This window comes from Marmota monax, unplaced genomic scaffold (genome assembly GCF_021218885.2).
Source record: "Marmota monax isolate L192 unplaced genomic scaffold, Marmota_monax_Labrador192_F-V1.1 WCK01_AAM20220418_F8-fsc00320, whole genome shotgun sequence".
Lineage (NCBI taxonomy): Eukaryota > Metazoa > Chordata > Mammalia > Rodentia > Sciuridae > Marmota > Marmota monax.
The window spans coordinates 1,012,751-1,032,021 of record NW_026694783.1 but is presented as its reverse complement, the minus strand read 5'-3'; the positions used below and the strand labels follow the sequence as shown (position 1 = coordinate 1,032,021).

The 19,271-nt window shown below is 39.8% G+C and overlaps 1 protein-coding gene and 1 pseudogene across 1 annotated transcript in view; both read right to left on the bottom strand.

Moving 5' to 3' along the window:
• Window positions 1–478: 478 nt before the first annotated feature.
• Window positions 479–13,556, bottom strand: LOC124079944 (importin subunit alpha-4-like; annotated as a pseudogene).
• Window positions 10,890–19,271, bottom strand: part of Fmo5 (flavin containing dimethylaniline monoxygenase 5) — a 36,928-nt gene continuing 28,546 nt past the window's right edge. Inside the window, exons 8-9 of the mRNA XM_058573058.1 lie at window positions 13,516–13,588; window positions 10,890–11,022 (exon numbers count right to left, since the gene is read on the bottom strand). Of these exons, the coding sequence (XP_058429041.1) occupies window positions 13,561–13,588 (28 nt within the window). The 3' untranslated portion in view covers window positions 10,890–11,022; window positions 13,516–13,560. The remainder of the gene's footprint in view (window positions 11,023–13,515; window positions 13,589–19,271) is intronic.

Here is a 19,271-nt window from a genome sequence, read left to right as displayed (position 1 = left end):
AAAATGACAAGTTTGAGAAAAAAATAGAAACAATAAAAAATAGAAATCCAAAAAATGAAGAATACAATGACTGAATTAGAACAATAAAATGCTTCAACAGCAGTTTTAATCAAACGGAAAAAAAGATTGAGTGAGCTCCAAATTAGCATTTGAAACTAACCACTCAGAGGAGCAAAGAATAACAACAAAGAATGAAAAAGAATGAAGAACGATCACAGCAATATGGAACACCATTAAGAAGCCTAACTTAGGCAGAAGGTGGAATGTAAGAAGGAGACATAGCAGTAAAAGGAACAGAAAAATAATCAAAGCTAATAATCACTGAAATGTTTTCTGATATAAGAAAAATTATCAATACCCAAGTATAGGAAACAGAGAGGTCACCAATAAAATTTAACTCAAAGCAGAGTCTGCCAAAACACATAATAAAGTATTGAAAATCAAAGAGAGAAACAATTCTGGGGGCTGTAAGAATCTTTTACAATGATAAATTACAGAATGGTGGAATTACATTCTGTTGTACAAGGTTTTCCACCTGATTTTTTCTGTCACTAATTGTTAAGTTGCTAATGCCCAAGAAGCTTGTTTTTATGCAAGCTGATGAATAATTACAGGGATTAATCCAGCCTCCATTGCAGCTTGAACTTGTTGCTGGTTGCCTGCTGTTATGGTGGAAAGGAACCATATTGTTTCCTTATTTATCATCTCTTGGATGTGATAAGAGATTTGGGGAGTGTGATAGGACATTACACTTGAGAACAACCTGGCATCAGTGCCTGTCACTGTGTTGCCAACTGCTCTGAGAGCTGCAGTTTAAACTTTCCCTTCCTGGTGGCTCAGAAGGTGCACAGCCCCTGAATCAATAACCATCTCTATCTGTTCATTAGCCCATCTGCCAAGTATGACAGAGTCCAAACAGTGCCTATGAGAATATTTATCCATAGGGCATATGAGGACACATAAAGCTGGCAAAATCTCCTGAACTGTCTCCATAGGTGGTGGGAGGTCCTTATTCCTGCAGAGATTGGCAAGGACCCATGTGACATTTGAAGGAAGGTGATGGGAATGGAGGGACTGATGAAAGACAGAGAGTCTGAGAAGTCCCAGTGATGACATAATCACTACACTGAGGACCATAACCTGTGTTTCTCAAAGCCCACACTGCTTACTCACAAACATGCTGATGTGGTGAATGAAGAGGTCTCAGAAAAAGAGGTGCTGCAGGAGACTGCACAGCAGCTTAGTCTGCAGAAGGGCCTGGGCTGCATCAGTTGGTGCCCAAGCAGCTTCAAACTGTACTGAGGGATTATCATCCCTCTCTAGACATTTGGCTAACATTGGTAACTGCCGCAGTCTGGCTAGGCACAATTCACGAGCCACTTGTCAAGCAGAAACAAACTTTATTTTTAGAACACACACGCCACACCACACGAGCTCTTCAGGAATTCCCTCAGAGCCCAACTGCCACCACCGGCTTCCCACAAGCCTCTCAACCTCCCCGACTCCTCCTTCTCTTGAGGCCGATTGGCTGGGTCGCATGGGCAGAGCCAAAAAAGTCCCCCAATGAGCAGCTCCGTGGTCTGAAAGGGCGAGGAAACAGCCCAATGAGCATCACTGCAGAGGAGCCAATCAGTTGGCAGCTAGAGATTTGCTGGGGCTGCTGTGAGCCAATCATCAGCTGGCAGCTGGAAGTTTGCTGGCAGCTGGAAGTTTGCTTGGGCCCCTTCGGCTGTGGCTCTCAACATCTCCCCCTCTCTGTTTAAACAACAAGCATGTGGCTTAGAGACCGTGCCTGCCTTAGGTTGTCCAATAGTACATATGGTCCTTACCCGTTAACGGATGAGCTGACCTCAAGGCGTCAGCCTCCTGTCTTAGGTTGGTACCATTGCAATTGGATCTTACCCGTCATTGACTACCAGTTCAGCATACAGCCACACCTGTGGATAGGTCTTTGTACCAGCGGGGGGGGGGGGGTGAGGTTCTTTGCCTCACCTCTGTTGGCCCCCAAATTTTAGCTGAACGACCATGACAAGCAGAAGGGAGGAAGATACACCAAGCCAATTGACGGCTCTTTTTGGAAAAATTGTACCACCGATGACACCATCAGCAAAAATACCCCAACACTACCACAAGTCGCTGCACCAACAGATAGTTCACAATGCATACAAGTGAGTTCACAATGCATACAAGTGATATATAGTCCAGGCAAGTTCTGCAAGTAGTTCAGTGATGACACCTTTTGGAAAAATGGTATCACTGATGACACCATCAGCAAAAATACCCCAACGCTACCACAAGTCGCTGCACCAACAGATAGTTCACAATGCATACAAGTGAGTTCACAATGCATACAAGTGATACACAGTCCAGGCAAGTTCTGCAAGCAGTTCAGTGATGGCTATTGCAGAAGCTGTAAATTGGTTTTATCTTTGTCTTGACTGAAACTGGGATGAAGATAGGAATTCTGGCAATAATGGATAAAGAAAAAATTATGTAACATTCCAGAAGGCACTAAAAGAAAACAATTTTCTTCACAATTTACATTATCTTGAACAGAATTATTAAATATAATGAAAAGGAAAGGTGAAAGTAAACAAATAGTTTTGTTAACCTCCTTTTTTGTTCACATATTAAAACAATCCTCAACAGCTGTTTACCCAATTTAAATCAAACCATTTAAATCACGTGAATAAAAAAAAAATATTTGGATGCATTTTTTCATGAGGGCTCATCATATATGATATATGGACATATGTACATACAAACATACAACATAAAACACAAGTGTGCACACATAATATAATACATACAACACATAACATAATAGTAAAGGCCTTATAACTTTTTACAGGTGAAATCTCCATTGCAATGTTTAAAAACTCTATAGTCAAAAAATAGAACAGATCAGCAAAATATTAACCTAGGTCTGTATGAGCTCAAAAAACAAAATAGAACTTCATGATGTGGGAAAGGGTAATAATAAAATAGATATTGAAAAAAGCATCCTGGTTCTGTCACAGATGTAAGGATAGCCAAACTGGAGTTTTGGATATCAGCTGTTATGGATTTGAGCCAAATCATCTTCTTTTTGGTCTGTAGAAATCGCTTTAGTTAATCTCTCTGGAATCCAAATCGGCTGCTGTTCTCCCAGTGGAAACACACAAACAGACCCCCAACTCCAGCCAATTACTGGGTCAGGACCTTTCCATTGTCCTGTTAGAATATCCTTCCAAAGTACCTTGAGCTTATGTACATATTTTGGACACATATGCCTTTCCACAGCACTAAGTCCTGATGAATCCAAATTTAAAAAGTTTAGAGTAAAAAGGGTTATTTTAAGTTTATCTTTGGGGAATATATACCCCTTCCCAATTCCCTCTTTTTGCTTTAATAAGTACATTTTAATAGTTTGATGAGCTCTTTCAACTATGCCTTGTCTCTGTGGATTGTATGGGATTCCTGTTATATGAGTAATGCCAAATGATGAGCAAAATTGTTTAAAAGAGGTAGAAGTATAACCAGGGGGCATTATCTGTTTTTAACTGTTTTGGAACGCCCACAGTGGCAAAATTTTGTAAGCAATGAGCTATAATATCTTTAGTTTTTTCTCCGGCATGAAGGGAACCCATCAAAAATCCAGTAGAAGTATCAACTGTAACATGCAAATATTTTAATTTTCCAAATTCTGGCAAGTGTGTGACGTCCATCTGCCAAATATGGTTAGGTATCAGTCCTCTAGGATTGACTCCAAGAGTAGCTTGTGGTAAAAAGGTCACACAATTTTGACATTGTTTTATTATTTGTCTAGCTTGTTCCTTAGTTATTTTAAAATGCTTTTTTAAAGTATTAGCATTGACATGGAACTTTTTATGAAAATTTGTAGCTTCTTCTAGTGTAGAGAAAATATGTATGTCATGTGTAGTTTTACCTGCTAAATCATTGCCCAAACTAAGGGCTCCAGGCAATCCTGTATGTGCCCTGATATGTCCTATAAAGAACAGATCTTTTCTGTCCCAGATTAGACTTTGTATAGTGGAAAGCAAAGAGAAAAGAGTAGAGGAAGGGGAAATCCTACCAGCATCTTCAAGGGATACTGACTATTGGAAAATAAATTAAATACAGAATCTTTAAACATCACAAAAGCTTGTAATACTGCATTAAGCTCTACCTTTTGAGCTGATTGTTTTGGCACTAAAAATGTAAAGGTTTGATCAAGTGTAACTATTTTAATTCAATTGAATGCATCCAGGAGAAATGGGAATCTCCAAGCCAGTGCTCAGGGTGTATTACTCTTCCCAGGGCACAGTGGGAACGCTTGGCTTGAAATGGTCCATAGTGCTTTCTTCTTTCTCATCATCCCCAGGTGAAGTCCAATGTATTAAGTATGCTATTAGCCTGTCCCAAAGACAAAGGAGCATAGATTCAATAACAGGAAGAGTGGATTAAAATGAGCCCTGAATAGTAAAACATTAATTGCCAAAATGTTGTTAATACGTCTCGTAAGTGAAAAAAAAATGAAGAATGAAATAATTGTGCTTGAGGGGAGGGGAGTGGAGGGGAGGGGGGATAGTAGAGGATAGGAAAGGCAGCAGAATACAACAGACACTAGTATGGCAATATGTAAATCAATGGATGTGTAACTGATGTGATTCTGCAATCTGTATATGGGGTAAAAATGGGAGTTCATAACCCACTTGAATCAAAGTGTGAAATATGATATATCAAGAACTATGTAATGTTTTGAAAAACCAACAATAAAAATTAAAAAAAAATAAAATAAAAAGCATAAAAAAAGATCATAGAACTGGAAAATGAGAAGCCAGAGAGTATTGCAGGCCCACCTCAACATCCATTTCCTCTTGTCTTTCAATAACCTTGGTATAATAACTTTGGTGTGATAAAAGCACCAAAACCTTGGTATGTTGCCTTTCTGTATAAAGACAAATCTCTTAGCTTCCCTGGTAGCTCTCTTCCAGTGATATCTAAGTGGAAATTTTATATGGAACTTCTGTTAAATCTCCTTAAGAGAAAGGGTGTGCCCTTACATTTCTCCTTCCTTCTATGTAGGATGTTCATAGAATGGCTAGAATCCAGCAGTCACCTTGGATCGTGAGGTAGCTGAGAATAATAGAGCAGAAAACAAACTACAGAGCTGTTATATATCAGGACTGTCTACCTCTGGACTTTTTTATGTGAGAAGAAATAAACTTCAGTCTAGTTTAAATCATTGTTTGACATTTTTCTACCATATATGACCAAATCTAATCCTAATTAATATATTGGATAGGTGAAAGTACTACCTAAATATTACACTGCAGGAGTAGTTATGTCCATAGAGAAAGGCACAAAGCTTGATACTAAAATATTTACAGAATGAAGGAGAGTGAATGGGTCTGAAAATATCTACAACCAGGAAAGATGGTGGCCAGTACTTCAGTGGAGTAGTGGGACTCGAGAAAGGAAAGAGAAACAGCGATGAGGAGCTCTAGGCAGCATGAGGATTGAAGAAGACACACTTTCTTTATGTTAAGATCCTGACTTTTTAAAAGATCTGTTTGTATAAATAAGTTATAGACAGATGTGTTTCAAACCACAACGGACTATTAGATACCATACTGCCACCCCCACGGCAGCTGAATTTAAGGTCTGAATTTCCAGGGACCCAAATAAAACACAGACACACACTTTACCTTTAAACAAGCTTCAGGGTGGCTCCTCCGCTCTCGGCCAATGGAAGAGCGAGGAGTAGTCAGGAGAGGCTGGCAGGAGAGAGTGAACACGTTCCAAAGTGGGCTTTTATTGGGAGAACCCTCATTCTTAGAAAGCTCCATCCAAAAAAGGTAAGAAGGGGCAGGGTTACAAGGGACAGGTGAGTGTAATTGGACCCAAGGGCTGCAGGGTGATGCCTATGTCTGAAGATATGCCCTCAAACTTCCAGGCCTGGGGCAAAGTCCAAGTCACCATGAGAAGTAGTGATGATCAAAGCCTCTGCACTCCAGGATGGAGACACGAGTCACTCAGAGGATGCCCCACCACACTGACTCAGATCAGTGGTCTATTCCAGAATATCTTCTGAAAGAACATGTTTGCCCCACAGATATTTCAAAATGTTAAGCACCCTGATCTCCTTAATCATGTTTTCTAAAAGTGATATTCACTATTTTTTAAGAAATACCTTTATTTTATTTATTTATATGTGGTGCTGAGGATCAAACCCAGTGCTTCACACGTGCTGGGTGAGCACTCTGCCACTGAGCTACAACCTCAGTCCCCCACTGTTTAAATTTTTTAAATCCCAACCACTTTTATCTCCCATGTTACATGTATTCATTCAATTAATTAATCTATGGAGGCTTCACTGTGTTCCAGGCACTATACCAGGCACTAGGAACACATAAATTAACTGCAAAGAAATCTGCCTCCCAAGAATTTATTAGTTCAAAGAGGAACCATGTGAGAGAACCACTTGTTACCACATAGTTTGGTATTTAACAAATACCAACAGGTGTGATATTAACAGGTGTGTTAAAAGCACAGAGGAGCCCAGTAATTCATATTGGGGATCAGGAAGCTCTTCATGGAAGAGTTAACTGATGAACTGAATCTTGAAGATGATGGGGGTGTTATTTAGCTGAAGAATTTATTGAAATTACAACAAAAGAATACACTGAAACATGAAAAATCATGCACTTTGGGAAATTTCAAGTAGGTAGCCTAGAGAATGTTTATTACTATGTTACGGTTAGCCAAAGTAACAAGGCAGGCCCAATATGAAGTAACATTACCTTACTTATGTACATAGCTGCCCTTAATATAGATCTTGTTTGTGGGGACTACTGGCTTCATGTTCTCAGATACAAGAAAACTTATCTAAGTGAATTGAAGAAATTGTCTTTGGACTTCGTATCACCATTTCTCAGTCAATACAATCACAGTTAATACTTACACAGCAATGGAGGTAAAATTTGCTGTTGTAAGTTATGTTTTATTAAGTCAACTTAATTTGAGAGTAATCAGGTAAACATAGTAATGTAGATGAATGTATAGCCAATGTTGTTGTTCTGCTAAGAAAATTCCACTAGACTGTAGCTCTAGGTCAAATCCTGAATCAAATGAATACATTTCTTTTTTTTTTCAAGTAATTTTTAAATTTTAAAATAGTTTTTGATTTGGGGCAAGGGTTGTAACTCAGTGGTAGAGCACTTGCCTGGCATGCGTGAGGCCCTGGGTTTGATCCTAGAATAAAGGTATTGTGTCCAAATACAACTAAAAAATAAGTATTTTTTAAAACTATTTTTTTTTTAGTTGTAGATGGACACAATGTCTTTATTTTTATGTGGTGCTAAGGATTGAACTCAGAGCCTTGCACATGCTAGGTGAGCACTCTACCACTGAGCCACAATCCCAGCCCCCCAGAAATAGTTTTTGATTTAAGAAAGTTTGCAAAAATATTAGAATTCTTGAATACACCCACCTGGTTTTCCTTACTGTTGACACATTATTATGTCCATTTGTCACAATCATAAACCAACATTGACTTGTTATTATGGACCATAATGCTACTTTACTTACGCCCCAAGTTTTACTTACTACCCTCTCTTCATTCCAGAACACTCCATTCCATTTAGATGACAGGCCTCCTTAGGCTCCTCTGTACTGTGCTCAAAACTGCCTTGTTTTTGATGACCTTGACAGTTTTGAGGTGGTCAGGAAGTCTGTAGAATTTTCCTCAACTTGAGATTGTTGGTACTTTTCTCATGGTTAAGCTGGGCTATGGTTGAGGGGTGAGTGCCACAGAGGTAAGGGACCTTCCCGTCCTATCACATCCAGGGTACCTATGGTCAGTATGGCTTATGGCTGTCGATGTTGACCTTGGTCACCTGCTAAAGTGGTACTTGTTGAATTTTTCCACTGCAGTCACTCTCCCCCCTTTCGATGCTGTAAATTCTGAAAGGAAGTCGCTCTATACCACCCATTTAGGCAGTCGTGCTCCGTCTCCTTGAGAAGAGAGTGTCTGTATGAATTATTTGGAATTCTTTTGTAGAGGAGAGTTGTCTGTTCCATCTCATTTATTAATTTATTCAATCATCTATTTATATCACTATGGACTTGTGATTTTTTATGTCTTATGTTCTAATAGTAGGTTACTTATTTTATTGCTGAAATTTGTACACTATTTGATGGCTCCTGTGTCCCCTTGACATATGCTTATTCAGAGAGCACTTCCTTACTCTCTGGCATTACAAGAATGCATTTTTATTTGGTAACCAGATTTAATATAATTAGAGAATTTTTATATAAATATATATACACATATACATGATCTTAATATAAAGAGCAAAATATATAAGTAGAATATATAAATAGAATATTAGCACATATTCATCAATACTAAAGCTTTGCATCTTGAGTTGTTTTGAGTGCAATATCCTATTCACATCTTGCATTCAGCTTGGTTTAGAAATCAAGCAATGATTTTTTTGGTAACCTTACATATTATATGTAGAATGAGAGAAATAAATCAATTTAAAAATACACACTTTAAAGAGGAAACTGGGGTGTTATTAGTGATAATTAGGGGATTATTAATTCAATACATTTACATCCTAAAAGAGGCAAGTTTATATTATAAAAGGAGAACATTTAAGAAGCAAGAGACCTTCAATTTACCTTTTAAAAATAACTTTATTTATTTAATTTAATGTGCTGTTGAGAATGGAACCCAGGGCCTCATTCACCTAAGACAGCATTCCACCACTGAGCCACAACCACAGCCTTCAATTTACTTGTTTTTTTTTTTTTTTTGGGGGGGGGGGGGGGGGACAGGGGATTGAACTCAGGGTCACTCAACCACTGAGCCACACCCCCAGCCCTATTTTGTATTTTATTTAGAGACAGGCTCTCACTGAGTTGCTTAGTGTCTTACTGTTGCTGGGCTGGTTTTGAACTCGTGATCCTCCTGTCTCAGCCTCCCTAGCCACTGGATTATAGGCATGTACCACTGTGCCCAGCTTCAATTTACTTTTGAACAAGAGTAATCTGTAGATTAAAAAATTCTAGATCTGGGGCTGGGGCTGGGGCTCAGTGGTAATGCACTTGCCTGGCATGTGTGAGGCACTGGGTTTGATTCTCAGCACTGTGTATAAATAAATAAAATAAAGGTATATCAATAACTAATAAAAGATTTTAAAAACACTAGGTCTACTTTAATAGATAACAAATCCCCTAAATCCTAAGGATTAGAGAAGGAAAAGACCTAATACCAACTTTCAGTTCTCTAGTTCAGGAAAAGTAAATTTGGTGAAATGATAGGCAGCTGTCCAAATAGTTATGTGATTAAGGAGTTTTAACTCTCAAATTTCTAATTCTCTTAGTGTATTTATATTAGTTGGATGTGCTTTTACTTGTTCAAATTTATCCTGTAGTTAAGAAATTGGCAGCAATCCAAACTTAAAACCGTTGCACAGCAGCTATTTGTGACTATACCCTTGACTGGTACTTCCAGTACCTTTCCCCATTGGAGTTCAGGGTGCTAGACAGTGACAATTTCTCATGAAACAAGAATAGCAAAACTTCAGCAGATGAGAAGACAGAATCAGCGGCAGCACTGGGATGTAAACCCAAGTTCCTGCTTTCTATTTCTTTGCTCTGTTTTTCAGAACTACATAAGAAAAAGTGGTATTAGAATATTCCTACATTTTAGACAAAACCTCTTTGAATTCTTACTACTAGATTCTACCTGAAGAAATGGGAGAAAGAGTAAGAGGAGACAAAACACATTACACTTGTAGACTTCACTACAGTAGTTGGCAGCTACTTATTTCCTAAACTAAACATCTGATTAGATCCAATCTAGGAACTAAGAGATCAAAAAAGATAGGACAGCTGCTTTAAAAAAATCCCAGTTTTCTCAACCAAGTAGAACCCATGGGTAGATGTTACATTATTAAAACAACCTATGAGCTTAGAAAATCGAAAGTAATTTCTTTATTAAGAAAATAAAGATACGTTGCTTAGGGTAAGGAGCAAAAATGACCAGTTATTAGGATAGTGAGTAAAAAAAGATGTCTTATGTATCTGTATGTCTATCACAGAGAAACGACTATTTCTCTTCTCTCTCAGAAAATGTATAGTTTTAATATTAAAAACAAAAATTGAGCTTTTTAAATAGAAAATCAAATCCTATCAGAAGAATTACATGAAGTCAGTCATTTTTAAAAACTGTTTTAGTTGTAGGTGGACCCGAGACCTTTATTTATTTATTTTTATGTGGTGCTGAGGATTGCACCCAGTGCCTCACACGTGCCAGGCGAGCGCTGTTCCACTGAGCCACAACCCCAGCCTGAAGTCAGCCATATTTTCAGATGCTGATTTAGAATCCCCACCATAATATCTGATGGTCAACAAGGCCACATGTCTGCTAAGGACATCATATAAAGATGAGTAAAGAGTGCCTGAGCTCACAGTCCAGGAATTACTAGAAGGAAAGAGTGACAGATTACAAGAGGAAGGAGCATGAACCAACTCAGATGAGAAGTCAGGATTTCATTGTAGGAAAAGGAGAAACGAGGATCAATGCTTCTGAAAGAGAAATAAAGGTAGCTTTCTGAGCAACAGGGGAGTGAGAGTGCTCAGTTTTGTTATGTCTGGAAGCCAGGGCACGGACAATGGGACGTCTAAAAATAAGCCATGATCACCGCAAAGAGAATGACGGCCAGCATGAGCCTGCCCACGGTCACTACTGAAGCTGCGGAATCACTCTTCTCCGTCACCCTGGTCTTCATGGGCTTCCTGATACGGTCATCTGTGGAAAGGATGGTTTTTCGAGCCCCATCCCACTTTCCAGGGCCCTGTAGACGAAATTGGGCTGGAGTACAAGGTCCCCAAAGTAACTGTGATGCTAGCTTGGGGTCACTGAAGGCCAGAGACAGCAGACTGGGCCTGACTCCCACCAGGTCAGCCATCTCTTCCATGCTGTCAATGTAGTCTCCCTGAATGGTCTGGCGTTGGCTTTCCACGTACCTAAATCAGAGAAGACAGAAGCCATGGCCTATCAAAAAGGCGATTAACTAGTCGATCGATCAACATACATATTGTACTGATTTTATACTGGGCACATGGTACTGATTTAAAAAAAATTTTTTTAGTTATTGATGAACCTTTATTCATTTATTTATATGTGGTGCTGAGATTTGAACCCAGTGCCTCATACATGCTTGGCAAGTGCTGTACCACTGAGCCACAGCCTCAGCTTGTATTGATTTTAAATTAGGCTACAAACTGTAGTAAATAGTGAAAAAAGATATTTGTCACCATTCTTAGAGATCTGATAATACACCAGAAGAGAGAAGATGGTTGTATACGTAACAGAACATACAAGGGTTTTGCTAAATATTGTGGGTTTGACTGTTAAATAGAAATTTTAGAAAGGGTAGTTAAAAGAGGGCTATAGGGCTGGTGATGTGGCTCAAGCGGTAGCGCACTCGCCTGGCATGCGTGCGGCCCGGGTTCGATCCTCAGCACCACATACCAACAAAGATGTTGTGTCTGCCGAAAACTAAAAAAAATAAATAAATATTTTTAAAAAATTCTAGAAAAAAAGAGGGCTATAATAGGTCATTGAAGATTTGAAAGATATAGATAAGAACAAAGAAAAAGTATTAAAAATCAGGGAACACAGCCAAGTGAAGGAATAAAGCAGGAATGGGCATAAACGTCTGTGGTCGTTGCCTAAGTCAGTAGAGAACAAGAATGGACGACAGCACTCCAGACACAGAGGACTCTGACGAGAAAGAGGGAATTCACCCCAAATCCTCAAGCATGGGATTCTCTATTTTGTGAGGCCAGGGTAGTGAGATGGGTAGGGGGTGTCCACAGATCAGGGCTTCCCAGCGAAAATGTTAATTTGGAACCCTGAAAGGACCAGGGAGGGTGACTTATCTCACAAGAAGAAGTGGCCCTCCCAGGGAGCCAGATGGAGTGATTATACCAAGCGCAGGTTTGGAGAGCTAAAAAGACTTCTTAGTGAAAAAATAGTTGACAGTAAAGTATGTGGAAGAAGTGTGACTTGGAGACTTTCACTTTTTATTTTCTATAATGAAAAGAAAGAACAATGGAACACAAAGCAAATAAGAGGAAAGTCTTTAAGCTAATTGAGGAATCCAAAAACGAAGACAGGAAACAAGGATTAGAAAATGAATTTTTGGTAGAATTCTTGAGGTGGAATTCTGGAGGAACTGACAGGTGGTCAAGCAGTACCTTATCAAAATAGGGCTGGGATTTTGAGGAGATGAAACAGGAAAGAACCTGAGAGCTCTCCTTCCTGGAGATGATATTAACTCAGGCGTCGGCACACGTGCATTTACTCATCTTATAATAGTAGGTCAAGAAGTGGAGTTTTCATGAGGTTTCACGGCCTGTGGGGTGGTTAAGAGAATTAAATGAACCCCAATGCCCATGAAATGCTGAATGTGAGCAAACTGTCAACCCTCAGTGAAGTTCAGACTATGTCCTGGGGGACTGCTCACAATCAGAAGGTGGTCGCACAAGCTTGAGTGAAAAGAAAGAGAGCAGGAAAGTCCACATAAGAGAGTTTGGTGCCAGAAAAGAGGGGAAAGAAAGCCTCCAGGAAGGGAAGATGCTTAGAGGTGCCAGCTCAGGAGTGAGAGCAAGGCGCCTGGTCATGGATGCCCTTCAGGGGAACCATGTGGGGAGTGAGGAGGAAGTCGGGGACACTCGGACTCGGGGAAGCAGAGGAGAGGCCCGGGGCAGAGGACGCAGGAACTTTCCACAGACGTGCAGCAATGACAGGGGAGGAAAACAGGAGAGCACTGGTAAGGACGGGAAGATGGAATGAAAGTCACCTTCTCTCCTCCAAGATAGGCCAGAGCCATGCTGTACAGTCAGTGGCAGAAACCACCATTTTGGGCCTGCAACAATCAATTTCCACATAAAAACAACCTGGGATTTGAGCTCAAGTTCTGAGATCCAGACTGCCACATCATTGTGTCCACAGAAGCCAAGCAGCCAGGTGCTGTCACTGCTTTACCAGATCACAGGGGGTTTGCACGCTCAGCCCTGTGACCTGCGTGTGCTGTCCACCTGATGGCAGCCAGCGAAGCAGCCACGTCAGGTCTGTAAGTCTACTTAGAACTTGAAATCACCGTTGATTCACCACACCCTTCCTTCCTTTGGCAGCTCTGTTAATACTTCAAGTAACCCTCCCCCAAATGATACACCTGATGGTTTTCTCAAGGAGCTTTTTCCTAACTTTTAAGTCCTAAACATAGCCTTTATACCGCCTTTATACACTTCCTTGAGTTTTCTCTCCTTTCCCATCCACATTACACTGCTAGTGCTATTTCCCCATTCTGTTGTCACAACTATCATTCCCCTCTTATCACAATATAATCAGAATTCTCAAATTAACAAGATGAAACTAAATGTAGTAGAATATTGTTCTTATTAAGAATAAGTAGAAAAAGTTACATACATCTTCTTGGGAGAATTTCTTACCTTTTTGCCATTTCCTCTTGAGTCTTAGATATATCTGCCATCATTTCACTTTGTGAGGGCAATTTCTTTAGCCCTAAAGAGAAAAATTTTAAATTTAAGTGTAAATTACCTCAATAGAAACAATGATCCTATTAACAATTACTGTGCTATGGAGAATTCAAAGAAATATAGGATGATTCTCTATACTCAAAGAGATTACAGTTTGCTTGATCACTTGATCTTGCCATGACCAAAATATAATAAGTTGAGCATACCTCATCACAAAAACAGAAATCTTAAAAGCTCCAAAACCCAACACTCTTTGAACATGGACAAAATGCCCCAAGTAGAAAATTCTACACATGACCTCATGATAGGTCATGTCAAAACACAGGCACAATGTTATTGTATAAAATTACCCTCTGGCTATATTGTGTACGGTGTATATGAAAACTAAGTGAATTTCCTTTTTAGACTTGGGCTTCATCTCCAAGATAGGTCATTACGTATATGCAGATATTCCAAAAATCTGGAAATATATTAAGTTCAAAATAGCTCTGGTCCTAAGGAGTATTCACCGGTATCAGTACGTGTAGTTTATTCTGCTTTGTCTTTGGAACATATTTACTGTACTCTGCCTTCCAACAAATACCTGCCTCCTCCCTAACATAGTCTTTGAATTGGCAAATTAAATTTGGACACAAGGAAATGACAAATGGCCTTAAAAGCAAATGAAAAATGAGGTACAAGGTCAAAAGGCAACTCAGGTGTAGTGATGCATGCCTGTAATTCCAGCACTTGGGAGGCTGAAATTGGAGGATAACTTGGATCTAAAAGTTCAATCAGCTTGAGTGATATAGTAAAACCCCATCTCATAAAAGGGAGGGGTGTAGAGGAACACCTGCACAGGTATCTTAATAACAAAAGTATTTTATACGAGAGAATAAAGGGAGTAAACATAAACCCTAATCACATTTTATGCTAAAATCCTATGGAAAATAACCTTCACCTTATTACCTCTTTTATTTGATAAGAGTTTGTATGTGTCTGTGTGTGTGTGGGGGGGGTAAGACCAAAGGAACTCATATACCCAATCTTGACAAATAAAATTTAAGCATTAATATAAAAACAGTTCCTGTACTATGATTTAAAACCAAGGACATGACTAGACAAAGGCAGAATCACATTTAAGTCCATATAAACAACTCTAGCTCAAACAATTAGCCTTTTGCCCAGATATATAGCCTTATGCCCAACCAGATATGTAGGCACTGTGCCATGTACAAAATTGAGCCACAATCCTAAAATGTTACTCTATAAAGTTCTGGAATATAGAATTTCAGAATGGGAATGTGTCTTAGTACAATCCTTCTCTCTACAATACAATATCAAGTGGTCATCTCATTCTTCCTTAAAAGTATCTGGCCTTGCAGCTATTATGAAGACAAACACAATAAGTGTTGGCAAGGATGTGGGAGAAAAGGCATACTCATACACTGCTGGTGGACTGCAAATTGGTGCAGCCAGTATAGAAAGCAGTATGAAATTCCTTGGAAAACTTGGAATGGAACCACCATTTGACCCAGCTATCCCACTCCTCATTTTATACTCAAAGGACTTAAAAAAAGCATACTACAGGGACATAACCACATCGATGTTTATAGCAGCACAATTCACAATAGCTAAACTGTGGAGCCAACCTAGATGACCTTCAGTGAATGAATGGATTAAAAAATGTGGCATATACACACAATGGAATATTACTCAGCAATGAAAGAGAATAAAATTATGGCATTTGCAGGTAAATGGATGCAATTGGAGAAGATAATGCTAAGTGAAGTTAGCCAATCCCAAAAACACAAATGCCAAATGTTTTCTCTGATATAAGGAGGCTGATTCATAGTGGGGTAGGGAGAGGGAGCATGGGAGGAACAGAGGAACTCTTGACAGGGCAGAGGGGTGGGAGGGGAAGGGAGGGGACAGGGGATTAGCAAGGACAGTGGAATGTGATAGACATCATTATCCAAAGTACATGTATGAAGACATGAATTGCTGTGAACATACTTTATATACAGAGATATGAAATATTGTTCTATATGTGTAATAAGAATTGTGATGCATTCCGCTGTCATGTATTTTAAAAATAGAAGCAATTAAAAAGAAAAAGAAAAAAAGATCTCTGGACTTAGAGATCTCACTACCTGCTAAGGAGATGATATAACAGACTGATGTGGTTGCTGGGACATTATTTTTTGAACTGACCCCCAAATATACTTCTATGCAACTTTTATCATTGGAACTAGTTCTTCCTTCTGGAGCCACACAACTAAATTTTGATACTTGACAGGACTTAAAATGTGAAAGCACCTGTCATGACTACTTTAAGTCTTCTCATTAGCAGGCTGAACAGCACGGGGTCCTACTATAACAGGTGTCATGTTCTCTGCCATTCTGGTGGCCCTTTTCTGGGCACACCTGATACGCCTCTGAAACACAGAAGTCAGAAATTCAACACTCAGAGCCTACTATGTTTTTTTTAATGTGTTTTCTTAATTTATGGGAATTATTTTTTTTTAATATTTATTTATTTATTTAAATTCTCGGCGGACACAACATCTTTGTTTGTATGTGGTGCTGAGGATCGAACCCGGGCCGCACGCATGCCAGGCGAGCGCACTACCGCTTGAGCCACATCCCCAGCCCCAATTTATGGGAATTATGACTTACAAATCAACAAGGAAGCATGGGAATGTTTCCTTTGAAATTAATCACAGGTCTTTAGGATGCTCAAGAAGTACATTTGAGAGCTGATTTCCAATGACTTCTTACAGGGTACAGCCACAAGTTTGCAGTTATCAGCTGAAACTGCATGGAGAAGGAGGAGGCGGAGGTCTGTTTCTTGGTGGTGAGAGGCAGTCAGTTCATGAACTATTAAATTTGATGGGCAGATAAAGATATTTACAACATTCTGTGATGAAGTTCTCTTTGAATTTATCAACTTTCAGTGTTACCTTGTTTAGACACAGATTGTATCATATTTCTTATCTCCCTCCTTCAAATCATGCTCCCTTTATATGGACCAAAAAAAAAGTCTGTTTTTTTTTTTTTAAAAAAATGTTAAGCTGATATTATGCAACCTTCAAGATTCCATTCCTTGGTTCTAGTTTGACTCTTTGCTCTAATAAGTAAGTCTGATTCTTACCCCATAGGTATCCCTTCAACTATCTGAAGGGACTCTTAGATCCCCCAGGTCTTAACTTCTTTACCCTGAACTTCTCCAGCAACTTCATTTGTATTTCACATGATATGCTCTCACGTTCCTCACACCATGTTCTCCCTCCTTATTCAGTGGATTCCAGGTTCACTCTATGATGTCTTTAGGTGGTAGTCTGACCATTTAGAGAACTGTCACGAGGTTCTGAAACGTGCTAGATTGAATGAAGCCTTTTGGAACCCTCCTCACCCGCTGGTTCCTACTGAGCCTACCATCCCAAAGCTCAGAGTTGTTTTCCCTCAGGTACTCCTGGCCAGAACTCAAAGGGGGGACACGCAGGGACGCGGGGTAGTGGGGATGTGAGGATTTGAAAGTTGAATATTTTATATTCTGGATTATCTCCTACCGGGTGTTAACTTATTGTATGAATTAAGTCGCACCATTTCTATATTTGACATTCTCTGTAATGAAAGATGAGATTCTTTTACTTCACAAATACATACCAGTTGTCTAAAATTCAGATGAGTGGATTCTAATCTGAAGTACACATTGGAATCTTCTGGGGAACAACTTTGTGCCTGCCCCTCCCAGATTTACTGAATAAGAATCACCATGGATGAGATCAAAGCATGCCTAAGCTGGGGAAACACCCAGGTGATTCTAAGGTAGGTCTATGGTTATAATTACTACTTAGGTTCACTTAAAAATAAGTTTTCTGTACTAAGTTTGTGCCAGATATTATGCAACCCTCAAGATTTTGGTCAAACATACTGCTATTTAAAAGCAAGCACAGAAACATAGTCAATCATCACCAAGTAATTAAGGAGTGAATTTTTATTGTCACTTACCTTTAAATACTTGAGTGGCCCAGCGTCCGGAGCTCTGCAATCGGCATAATGGCTCCTAAGGGCTGAATCAAGCCTATGATTGCAAGAGTTGGCTTTTCTAGGTGGGAGGGAAGACCTTTTTATATAGGGATATCTTATTTTTGACCACTTTGATAGAATCTTCCAGAAAAGGAAAGGCGAAGCTGTAGCCCGTGGCAAAGATGACAGCATCAATGTCATCCTCCCTAGAGCCATCCTCAAATACGGCAGCTGTCTCTGAGAATTCCTTCACGTTTCCCTTCACCTTCACCAAGCCAGAGATGATGCGATTGGGCAGATCGTCATTTACTGTTGGATGCTGGCTCAGAGCTCTGTGAGTGGCATGAAGATGAAGAGAAGGAGAAATGAGAGGGACCGAGAGAGGGAAAGAAGGGGAGAGAGAAAGAAACCCTGTAAGTAAATTTTTGCTTTGGTGGAGGTGGTTAAACAATAATACGTCAACGGTGTCCCCTCAGTTTACCCATGAAATTTGGAAAGTCCCACTTTACACCAGTTTTACTTTATATCAGCTTTTCAGGGCTCAAGGCTGAACGGGCTGGACCCTGAAAGTCACTGAAGGGGAAGGTATTGGAGAAGTGAAGGATAAGAGTTTTTTGGAGGAGTGCATATGTGGTTGTTCATGTGACAGTAATGCTCCGTGGTGTCACAAGGCCACAGGCCAGTCGTTCCTGTCCACATATCAATCAGTCTGACAAAACTTGACTATTAATGTCCTGATCCATTTCTAATTCCAAAGAGGTAGACTTAGACTTTCATTTTCCAAACTGTGGAATAAATTACACATGTACAGCAAGTTAGAGTTCAGATTACATTTCCATGCGTTAAGTTATTTGGCAGTCACATAAACTCTATGGAGGGTAGGTGTCATTATCCAGGTTGTATAGATGAAGAAACTGAGGTCTAGAGAAGTTAAGTGACTTGACCAATGTTCTACAGCCTAGGACTTTAGAATTTCTGTAAAAATAGTTTTCTATACTCTTTTGGGATACTTTGGACCTAGAGACAGCATGGAATAAGGGTATCAGAATAAATAAGCCAGGTTTCCAGTATCCTGGGTCTGTAAAAAACAAGTCTTGATTCCTGAGCCTCGGGTCAGCAGGCGCCGAGACCCCTCTCCCCACGTCTTCCTGGCCTAGCCTCAGGAGTGTCATGTGTCTTACGACGACACCCGACGACACCCGAGCTGTGGAAGTCAATGTGCTTGGATTCGAACCTTCAGGAAGACGGTGTTCTGCATTCCAGCCTCAGGGCTTCATCTGTCTCTCTAACACTGCTTTTCACTAGCGCGCCACCATCCACACAGTTGCCTAAGCCACAGAACTGTCTCCTGCCTGCTCACCAAGCCTGCGTTCTTCCTCCCTTAAAAAGGAAGATTGCCTAGAATAGTTCTGCCTACTAACTGTCTCACCTGAACTACACAGTTGTCTTCAGGGCTCCCCCATCTCCCCTCTATACCATTTGCCTTAGAATCAGAAGGGCAAATAAACATGATTTTAGGATCCTTGATTTAGAAAAGAAAAAAAAAGGTATAAAGAATATTGTTGGGTCATGTGCAGTGACACATGCCTGGTCATTCTAAAATAGATTTATTATAGACTTATTATTACATCACTCGCTTGCTTAAATTTAAGACGTCATTCACTTGAATGGATCTGCTGTCTTCATTCCAAACTTTT